The 10,241-nt window shown below is 35.6% G+C and overlaps 4 protein-coding genes across 4 annotated transcripts; 2 read left to right on the top strand and 2 right to left on the bottom strand.

The window, feature by feature from the left end:
* Positions 1-2,330: 2,330 nt before the first annotated feature.
* LOC125223033 (tryptophan synthase beta chain 2, chloroplastic-like) lies at positions 2,331-3,726 on the top strand. The gene is made up of 3 exons (XM_048125990.1): positions 2,331-2,705; positions 2,827-3,183; positions 3,262-3,726. The coding sequence occupies exons 1-3, from the start codon at positions 2,358-2,360 to the stop codon at positions 3,721-3,723; spliced, it is 1,167 nt and encodes a 388-aa protein (XP_047981947.1). The 5' UTR covers positions 2,331-2,357; the 3' UTR covers positions 3,724-3,726.
* Positions 3,727-3,734: 8 nt separating this feature from the next.
* Positions 3,735-4,982, bottom strand: LOC125223049 (vacuolar protein sorting-associated protein 28 homolog 2). The gene is made up of 2 exons (XM_048126011.1): positions 4,896-4,982; positions 3,735-4,457 (listed from the first exon to the last, which is right to left on the bottom strand). Exon 2 carries the CDS (start codon positions 4,368-4,370, stop codon positions 3,741-3,743), a length of 630 nt encoding a protein of 209 aa, XP_047981968.1. The 5' UTR covers positions 4,371-4,457; positions 4,896-4,982; the 3' UTR covers positions 3,735-3,740.
* Positions 4,983-8,035: 3,053 nt separating this feature from the next.
* On the top strand, positions 8,036-8,320 carry LOC125188029. The gene has a single exon (XM_048084766.1). The coding sequence runs from the start codon at positions 8,036-8,038 to the stop codon at positions 8,318-8,320; it is 285 nt and encodes a 94-aa protein (XP_047940723.1).
* Positions 8,321-8,390: 70 nt separating this feature from the next.
* On the bottom strand, positions 8,391-10,198 carry LOC125223041 (probable serine/threonine-protein kinase PBL23). The gene is made up of 4 exons (XM_048126001.1): positions 9,758-10,198; positions 9,411-9,600; positions 8,940-9,331; positions 8,391-8,755 (listed from the first exon to the last, which is right to left on the bottom strand). The coding sequence occupies exons 1-4, from the start codon at positions 10,076-10,078 to the stop codon at positions 8,528-8,530; spliced, it is 1,131 nt and encodes a 376-aa protein (XP_047981958.1). The 5' UTR covers positions 10,079-10,198; the 3' UTR covers positions 8,391-8,527.
* Between the last annotated feature and the right edge of the window lie 43 nt (positions 10,199-10,241).

Below are 10,241 nucleotides of genomic sequence, written 5' to 3'. Positions count from 1 at the left end.
AAGAAATTAATTTAAATTCTATCACTGATGCTGTAATTTTAAGTATTCAAGAAAATGAAGAGTTATTTTGTTAAAGAGAATGATTAATGGAATTTGGAACGATTTTTTCTTTCTTTTTCTTTCTTTTTTTTGAATTTGGAACGAATTGAACGTGCCTTGAAATTGCTTACCAACTGTTAAATTTACAAGGACATGATTGAAAGCTGTGTACAATTTCACTCTAATAGTAATGTGATCTTAAAAGGGGACAAAACAAAGACCACAATTTGGCACTTAAAAAAAATGGAAGAGTATGAGTTAATGATATTAGGAGTTAGGAAAAGAACTTTGAGTTTCATCCTCAACTTTTTGTTCACAATACCAAATTTAAAAGGCGTTAGTGAAGAATATTTTAGGGATTTGGCATGAATTAATGATATTGTCTTAATTTGTTGCGACAGCATCGCCAGAAAGAAAAAAAAATATTGCCATTAATTAATTAAATGGGGAATTTGGAGGGTACTTAGTTCGATTCTGTTGTTAATGTGTGACGCCCAATTTCTTGAAATGTAACATGTTGTAGTGTATAGTCAAATCAACACAAACTCAAAGTTATTTAATGAATTATTAATAGCTTATGAGAGCGTAGAGAATGTAAGTTTATTTAATGAATTATTAATAGCTTATGAGAGCGTATAGAACGTGGGAGTCCTACCTTTGCTTGAATTGTTTGATTGGTTATGTTATGTTGTTTGTTCGAGATTTCTTATGTGTTTTTGTTTTGCTTCTTGTTTGAGTGCTTTAAATATTACTTACTATGGACTACAGTTGGTCTACTTTGAACTTATAGTAAGTTAGTTTTTCCCCTTTGATGTTACATATGGTTGATATATTTTTTCGGTAGATCTTTCTTGAAGTTATATTGTATCTTAAATGATTTAAACTGTACTCCTATGTTCTTATCATGTTTTAATTTATCTATCTTCATTAACATTGGGTAGAATAGATAACTCATCTATCTTGAAGTTATATGAATAAAATGACCTAAAATTTGTGTTATGACCATAGGTTTGTGTTAAAATGACAACACATCTTAAAGTAACACCGTGATACCACATATCCAGCAATATTATAAACGCTACACAATAATCTATAGATTGTAGTATAGCGTGTTGGATATTGTTGGCCGAGAAAAAATTGTTGTATACAGTGTTGTATATTGCTGGCCGAGATTTTTACACTTGAGTATTTTTTTTAGTGCCACATGACAACTTATTATTCGTCCACGTGTACAAATGATTGGTTAAAAATGTTGGTATGATATTATTTTAAGATGTGTTGTCATCTTATCGCACCCCTATGAACATATCTTGAAGTGGATTTTGACAAAAATGAATTGGCTAGTTTCCTCCTTAAATGTCAATTTAAACGTTTTTTAAGTTTAGAAACTGTTTAATTGTGATTCAATCGTGATCCGCATTGAATTTCAGGGTGCGGCGCCGGCCATAATTAAAAAGTTGTGTTATTGATTTTTATTCAAATAGAGTTTTTGTAAAATAGTTTTTTTTTTCTTTTATTTTTAATAATAAAATCGATATGGAAGCAATAGTTTATCGAATATTAAAGTATGTTTGGTACCTATGTTAGAATTAAGAGCCAAAATTATCTAGCCTTAAATGTGCATATGGTCCTTGTAAATGATTTTTGCTATTTTTATGGTCCTATATTTTAGCCTACAAAGTTGTCTTTCATGTTATCAGGTTATTTTAGTCCAACAACTTATACAAAGTTAACGATGAGATCAAATTATAGTAAAAAATTGAAACTTTGTACTGCTATAATATGTTCAAAAAGATATTGAAGCATGATAATCAAATTCACTCTAGAATAAAATTATCTACTAGTACTATTTAGATTGTGGCTGACTAAAGTTTATTATTAGACCTAATAAGTGTATTAAACTACTATATATATTGTCCCAGTATTAAAACGATCTGTTTTAGCTAAACTTTATTACACCTATTAAGATTTTTTTTAGCCAACCAAAGTAAGACATGTAGCAATAGCACATACTCCATATTTTAAAAGTAATTAATTAATTGTCCAAGCCTATGATAATATGCTAGGCTTGATAACAAATTCATACATGCATTTCAAGTTTGCCAAGTTGATCACTATTTTTTCCACGGTTTTATTACTTGGATATCATACACTTCTATTAATCCAATTCTAGAACGTAATTAATTTAGTTATATGCATATATATGCCGCCAAATGCCATAGCTAACTAACCTCTATAAATTGAAAAGAAATACATCCATGAAACCATAAAAATCCACACCTCAAAATATAGGTTCTTGCAAAATTTTGCCTTTTATTATGAATCTTCAAACTCTCTCTCTTCACCACTCTATCAATCTTCCCTCTCTGAACCTAAATCACTCGAATCGACTCAGATTGGATTGGCCATTACGAACCGTACAACACAAACATTTCAAGGTATGCTCTGTGATGGGCCGCGATACTCAGACTCATATTCAAACTCAAACTCAAACTCAAAGTCAGAAAACAGATGTTCTCCAACTAATCGATGAAACAGAAGAATCCTTGTTTAGGACAGGCAAGTTTGGCAGGTTTGGAGGCATCTTCGTGCCTGAAACACTAGTCACTTGTCTCAAGATGCTGCTGTCTGAGTTCAATCTTTGCATGCATGATCCCCACTTTCAGGTTCATATCATAATCTATTGAATTGGGTAAACAATTCTTGTGTTTTGGCAAACAGTCTGTGATTGTTTTTTTTTATATTCGTGATTACTTCTGTTATTATTCCCTAATGGTAATTCCATAGGGCGAGCTTTCGACTGCACTGAGAGATTACGTTGGCCGTGAAACTCCACTCTACTTCGCTGAAAGACTCACCGATCATTACAAGAACGACCGGGGCGAAGGCCCCGACATTTACCTCAAGAGAGAAGATCTCAGCCACGGTGGAGCACACAAAATCAACAACGCCCTCGCTCAGGCCATGCTCGCCAAGAGCATGGGCCGGCGGAGCGTGGTGGCAGCCACCGGCGCCGGCCAGCATGGCGTCGCCACGGCCGCAGCCTGCGCCAAGCTCGCCATGGAGTGTACCATAATCATGGGCCACCTGGATATGGAGAGACAGTCCTCCAACGTGCTCTTGATGAAGCATTTTGGCGCAGAGGTTCTAATCTGAAGATAACACAATTTATACACATACATAATTAAAAGAGTGATTGTGATCTAAAATCCATAACTACAGGTGAAATCAGTTCAAGGCACGTTCAAGGATGCGGCGTCGGAGGCGATACGCGAGTGGGTGGGGGATTTGGAGAGGAAGTACTACTTAGCCGGGACGGCGGTGGGGCCACACCCGTGCCCTGCCATGGTGCGGGAGTTCCAGTCGATCATCGGAAAAGAGACGAGGAGACAAGCGGTGGAGAAGTGGGGAGGGAAGCCTGATGTTTTGGTGGCTTGTGTGGGAAGTGGTTCCAACGCTCTCGGAATGTTTCACGAGTTCGTGAGAGACGAGGACATCCGGTTGATTGGAGTCGAGGCGGCCGGGACCGGCATAGATGGAGAAACACACTCTGCTACTCTAGCTAAAGGAGAGATAGGGGTGTATCATGGGGCCATGACCTTATTGCTGCAAGATAATGAAGGCCAGATTCTTGGCCCTCATTCTGTTGGTGTTGGGTATACAAATCTTTCATTTCAATCATGAATTTTTTCACAAAACAACTATGTCCCTGCAGTTGGAAGTGCTGCCATGAATGAGTTGTAAGATGATTCCAGGTCGAAGTGCAGCTGTCGAGCCTGCTGCTCAGTAAGCTCATCTGCTGCACCCATTTTCGATAACCTGGCAATCCAATCCCGCATCTTTGTCTTCCCCTCAAAATCATGCGGCAATATAGAAAGCTTATTGAGAGAAGCAGAGAGATCAGACAACAGCGGGTGGACCTGATCAACAGCAATCATGTTCAGTTTCAAGGAGTCCATAGCAGTGATAAAATTCTGCACGCATTCGGCCACAATGGCAGCCGACGTAGTATTTGTTGTGGCAGCAGCCGCCCTGTGCTCAACGGTTGCAGGCACTCCAGATGTAACGAGGCGGTTCATGGCTGCAGGGCAATCCATCTTGTATGTATCATGGAACCTCTCAATGCTGGGTACAATGTCCTTCAACGTGGAAGACAGCGTTTTGAAATGGGCAATCAACTTTTGGCATTCAAGCTCATACTCAGCAGGAGATATTACGTCCCGCACATAAGCTTTCTCGAGCTTCTCGGTTGCCTTTATAATCGCAAAAAGCTCGGCAAAATTCTCATACATCTCCCTTTCGCGCTTGTCGTTCCATAGCTTAACCTCCATCTAGTGTAAGTATAGAGTACGTATGTATATGTAGATATCGGATTGGAGAAGAGAACGGGACACGCGCAAAGAAGCACACTCTTACCACTGCAAGCTTAAAAGCCTAACATCAGATTCATAATTCTCAACACATTCCCAAAATTAACGAATTACACACTCGAAACAGAAGGCATCTCACAATTAACAAATCCCCAATTTGCAGTACTGACAGAGAGAAAATTAGCGAATCAACAAGCGCAGGTTTCTCCTAAACTAAAATTTCGTCATAATATTCATATCAGATCAACGGAATGATAATTATGCACTCGAAACCTATTCTGAAAGGTCGAAAAATCGGAAACCCTATCTTCATCGCATGAATCGAGCTACACAGCCCTAAATATTGACAGAAATTGATAGATTCGAAAAAGGAACAAATCATCGGCATAATATTCATCCACAAAACGATTAAGCGGATCCAATCATTCAACAAATAGAATTTCAATTAATGAAAATACACATCAAAGTTGAGAGAGAAGCACTAACACAGAAAGGAATGCGCTTTGAATTATGGGAGAAGAGTTGCAGAGGTTGTCTACCAGTCTGAGATTGCGTGTGGGGTTTAATAAAAACAATTATTTATTTCAGAATAAATACTTTTTCTATAAATTAAAATTCCACATTTCAATATGAGAACAGAGAAAAGAAAAATATTCATTCAATAATAACCTTTAATTTTAAACTTCTAAACTAACAATATTATTCTATCCTTGATTTGATTTTTCTAAATGTACTTTTAACTTTTGAAGATAGCCACACTCGAGACTATTAAAACCTTCCTAATTATATACAGTGGAGTATAATATAATCCTAAATTAGGTTATTATGACATTAATATTTTATGGTGTTAGTACTCCTATTATTTAAATATTTGATCCAGATAGTATTTAATTGGATTTGTAAAATATGAATAATGTATCAAAATTTATATTTATATTATTAATTCAAAATTATAATATCACTTTTTTGTTTAAATCTAATGCACTAGATATATGATTCTGCAATAATAGAGTCTTCCATGTTTTTTTTTTAAACAAAATACTCTAGTAACTTTTGTAAGTTAATTTTAATTTTTTTCTTTTTCATTTATATTTTATTTTTCAATCGTTTAGTTTTTATTTTTAATCAATTTTTTAAAATAAATTTCAATGTGTATAAATAATTTATAATTATTTATTATAGTAATCTATGGGAATAAAATATTTTCTTATTAAGAAAATATTTTAAATTAGATCTCTGATATAGTTAGCATAAAATATCATGCTTGACTATTCGAACCCAATTTCATTCGCGTTGACAATTGAGGAAAAGGATAAAGGAAAATAATTCATCTATTGGGCCTTTGATTAATGGGCATATTTTTACTTAGATCCAAAGATGGGCCAAATTAGCTATACATAGTAGTACTACAATATTGGAGAAGCCCAAAATTCAAAATCCTCTTAATTTATCAGTAACTTTAGTAGTAGTATAAAAAAATTCAACAAACTACACTAAAAGCAAGTTATCTTGTGCGAAATAAGCAAAGTTATTAATACGGGTGAGAAAATGTACCAAAATACCATATTAATTCAATCAAAAATAACACAATTTTGGTATAACGTAATGTTGAGTATGTAACAATATGCATTTCTGTTACCTCGATATACTGATAAATTGATGCATCAGTAAAGATATGCTATATTGATATCATGACATATACCAAAATTCAAATCTTAATGTTATTTCGGTATGCCATGCCAAAATTTAGTATACTGAAAAGTTACGGTATATCGAATGTTAATGTAATATACCAAAAGCTAGTACACCAGATTTCGGTATGGTATATCAAAAAAATCAATACAATAATGATATTGAAAATTGGCATACCGTAAAATAAGTGAGATAAAAGTATGGTATCCACTCATATCATCATTTTCGATAATGTATACAGTACTACTATTTCAATAAGTTACTACTCCCTGTATACTAACTCAATCATAAATGGAAATGGGGTTTGATGTTTGAAGTCTTACACATTCCCTGCAAAAAGAATAGATTATGTAGTATGATTACAAATTAAACGCCCCGGCCCGTTTAAAGTTATCCCAGTGGCCATAATCATTTTAGTTAAAGTATCCACCACTTTACTAATATGATTTCCATCACTATTGTCTAAGATCAATCGATTGAGAGATCATCATTTTGAGCACAGCCAAAATTACTCTTTTTCACTTAGTATTTTCTAATTTAACCTCTTTTTTACCAAATGCATTAACTGTTTATTTGCCAGATACTATTTTTTTTTCTGCGAATTGAATTGTCTAGTCAAAATTAAAATTGACGAGGGTTCAATATAAATACTACCCCATCATCTGCAATTAAAAATTACTAGTACAATATTTTTTTATTTTTTTTAGAGGGTAAATATTACTACAATCAATTACAATATGATTTGGTGGCAATTTTGAAGATTGATTTAAATGTTAGGTCACAATCTATGAAACATTGTCGAGGAGAGGTAATTTTCATGCTTTAATTATCTATTTAATTTTGTTCTTTCTCCCTCTTTCAGTTTTCAAAACTAACTGAGCCGCCAATTTAGACGATGATAGTTGTTTGGTTATCATTCGTTGCCAATAAGAGATTTTTCTTATTTTCGGCACATTTATTAGCATAAAAATTCATTTAAAATTTTGGCATTTTTTAGCATAAATTGTAATATAGCATTTTCAAAAAATATTTCTCATATTTTTTTATTTCAATTTCCAGTGGAATTATTTTGACGTCATATCATGGACTTCTAAAAAGTAAGTATTAAAAAAAAAACTAATTTCTCTGTTCATTCATTTCCTTTTGAATTCGTTCTCGATTCTGATCAATTTATCCAATCTAGCTAAATAAATTTATTTATTTTATCGTTATTACATACCTAAATACTGAATGAGTACAAAAATAAGCAGTGATTATATTGGTCATGTAAGTATAAACATGTTGTAATAATTTTAAAATTCTTGAAAAATATTAACGAAATATAGGTGATGGTGACATAAAGTAATTTTATTTCTCATGTGTATGACATACTGATATTAATATCATAATCTTTACAGGTGGAAATGGTTATGAACAGATAAAACATGTCTTATTACAATAGTAGCTTATGACTTCTTACCTAAAACAAAAAATATTAGTAGTAATGTACTTCACGACTTAATAATAGAGTAAATTGTTTGTTTTCCATGTATCCTTTTCTATTAAACTGGTATATATTAATATCGTTGTATGTATATTAATACTTTCAAAAGTGTATATCATATTCTAGATGCCATATAAGACGTGAAGAAAATACCAACTACTCATCAATTCAAAATTTAAAAAAATGGAAAAAAATAAATCCCTTTGGCTGGAGCCTATGCATGCGTAATTATGGCTTAATTCCAAACTTAACAAGAGTGATTGATGCTAACACTCAGCATAATCATTCCATCCTTACTGTAATCATAATTCACAAATGGAAGATGATGTTAATGCTTCCCTGTCTTCAAAGTTTTAAGTGAATAAGTAGTAGTGGTAGTAGATTTGAAGACAATTCAAGATCTGAAGTTAACAAATAGGCTCAATCGATAAATTTGATTTTGATCTTGATCATGAGCGCCGGGAGGGTGCCGTTGGAGGTAGGCACGCGCGGAACCATCGGCTCACTTCTCAAGAGGGAGATCGACTACTTCAGAAAAGCCGAGGTGGAACGCGCTCACACAGCCTCCGAAGAGACACCTTCTGCCTCCGGAGGCCGTGGTTTTAAATTTTCAATTTCGAATTGGACGAGGAAGATGAAGAGGAGGAGGAGCAGTGACAGAGACAGTCACAATCAAATTCCTGGTTTTGGTTATCTAAACCTTAAAGCTCATTCTCATAGATATGATGATGTCTAATGTTTGCCTTATTATATCATATGATTCATATGTAATAATGTGATTGATTCAAAATGATGTTTGAATTTGATTCATTCAAAGACAAGATTTTGTCATAAAGCAATCCATGTCCAATTTATCTACAAGAATCAAGATATATAGTTTTGTACACTCCAAAATCCACACAAAAAGAAACTGGTGATTTATCAAAACCTGTTTGCTTTTGCTCTATTCAAAGTCGGCCATTTCAGCAGCAGCAGCTTCCTCTGTCCTGATGGCTAAGTACTCAAGAGCTGTGACGACATCTGCGATAAGGGGCCGGGTCCCGGCCTCGTCTTGGATGCACATAGCTGCAACGGCGAGAGCCTGATAAAGACCCTTCACCGGATAATTCCCTTCCAACAACGGATCCGCCATCAAAGTGAACTTCCTCCTATCCTTAAACAACGGTTTCGCCTGCGAAATCAAAGTTAGGGTCTGTTTGGTAAAGTAGATGAGTTCGAGATAAATGAGTTGTGTTGACTCAACCGTCATTTGGTAGCACAGTTACGTTATTATGTACTACCAAACGGGTCCTTAGTATTCGAAAAGTCTTGAATGAAAAAAAAAAATGATAGGAGTATGTTATAGTTTCACTCACCCAATCAACTAGATTCTCCTCTTCAGGTGGCTTTGTCCCATCAATAGCCCTTCTCCCTGAGATGATCTCCAAAAACACCACTCCAAAGCTGTACACGTCGGATTTTGTGGTGAGCTGTCCCGTCTTGGCGTACTCAGGCGCGCAGTAGCCGTACGTCCCCATCACCCTCGTCGAGACGTGATCCTGCTCCCCTGTTGGGCCTAGTTTAGCCAGCCCAAAATCCGAGAGCTTCGGTACGAAATTCTCGTCCAACAGAATGTTGGAGGCCTTGAAATCTCGGAATATTATAGGAGGATTCGCAGTGTCGTGCAAGTACTCTAGCCCTTGCGCCGCTCCCTTTGCTATCTGCATCCTTGTGTACCAATCCAAAGGCTTCCTATTCGGAGGCAAATCTATCCAAAAAAAAAAATCAAATGTTAATTCATCGCGAAAAATGTCATTTATTTATCTATCTATTTATCTAGTCCGTACCAAGCAGGTGGTCTTCTAAAGATCCATTGTGCATAAATTCGTACACCAAAATCCTCTGACGACCATCAGCACAATATCCGATCAAATTCACGAGGTTAGCATGGTGGACGAGGCTCAGCGTCAGAACCTCGGCCAGAAACTCGCGGTTGCCTTGGACGCCGTTCCGGTCCAGCTGCTTCACCGCCACAACCTGCAAAATCAACATTGATTTCATCAAGTTATAAAAAAAATGTATTTATCATAATTCCGCTAGTAAAAATTGTTAGCAGCAGATTAGCAACAGATCTACGGCATTGGCATAATTTGTTCAATTTAAGTCGCGAAAAGTGAAATGTGTTTTGCGTTACTTGATTTGTTTTGTTGAGGTAGCCCTTGTAGACCCTCCCGAATCCTCCTTCGCCCACCAGCAGCTCGGAGTTGAAATTCTGCGTCGCAGTCGCCAGCTCCCGGAACGTGAACACCTCAGCCGGGACACGAGCGTTTCCATTTCTCAGCGCTTCTTCCGCTAAAATCCGTTGCTTTATTGCACCGGAGACGCTTCCAGGCACGGTGGAGTATGCGTCTCCATCATCATAAACCCAACTTTTTGAATTTTTCAGGGATTTTTTCTTGATTTCACTTTTGCTGATTCTGCAACAAGAAAGAATGCTCATCTCTTCCAAAATCATCAAAGACTTAGATACACACCCACACCCCTTTTCTTATATGGTGATCAAAACTAGACTTATTGAACATTAAACAATTTCAGTACAGATTGGCCCTTATAAATAAAGATACAGTTGGAAATTTAGAGAGATGATTAATTGATGAGAATATCTACGAAAATTTGGA

The sequence above is a fragment of the Salvia hispanica genome, chromosome 1 (assembly GCF_023119035.1).
Source record: "Salvia hispanica cultivar TCC Black 2014 chromosome 1, UniMelb_Shisp_WGS_1.0, whole genome shotgun sequence".
NCBI lineage: Eukaryota > Viridiplantae > Streptophyta > Magnoliopsida > Lamiales > Lamiaceae > Salvia > Salvia hispanica.
Note: the sequence above shows the minus strand (reverse complement) of the source record. Positions and strands in the feature narration are given on the sequence as shown.

Excerpts from the sequence above, each read along its gene's own strand:
- LOC125223041 (XM_048126001.1), bottom strand. The coding sequence starts at position 10,078 with ATGATTTTGGAAGAGATGAGCATTCTTTCTTGTTGCAGAATCAGCAAA. Across the intron at positions 9,601-9,757 it reads ACCTCAACAAAACAAATCAA|GTTGTGGCGGTGAAGCAGCT; the intron begins GTAACGCAAAAC and ends TTGATTTTGCAG. Across the intron at positions 9,332-9,410 it reads TTTAGAAGACCACCTGCTTG|ATTTGCCTCCGAATAGGAAG; the intron begins GTACGGACTAGA and ends TTTTTTGGATAG.
- LOC125188029 (XM_048084766.1), top strand. The coding sequence starts at position 8,036 with ATGAGCGCCGGGAGGGTGCCGTTGGAGGTAGGCACGCGCGGAACCATC.
- LOC125223049 (XM_048126011.1), bottom strand. The coding sequence starts at position 4,370 with ATGGAGGTTAAGCTATGGAACGACAAGCGCGAAAGGGAGATGTATGAG.
- LOC125223033 (XM_048125990.1), top strand. The coding sequence starts at position 2,358 with ATGAATCTTCAAACTCTCTCTCTTCACCACTCTATCAATCTTCCCTCT. Across the intron at positions 2,706-2,826 it reads TGCATGATCCCCACTTTCAG|GGCGAGCTTTCGACTGCACT; the intron begins GTTCATATCATA and ends GTAATTCCATAG. Across the intron at positions 3,184-3,261 it reads TGAAGCATTTTGGCGCAGAG|GTGAAATCAGTTCAAGGCAC; the intron begins GTTCTAATCTGA and ends CCATAACTACAG.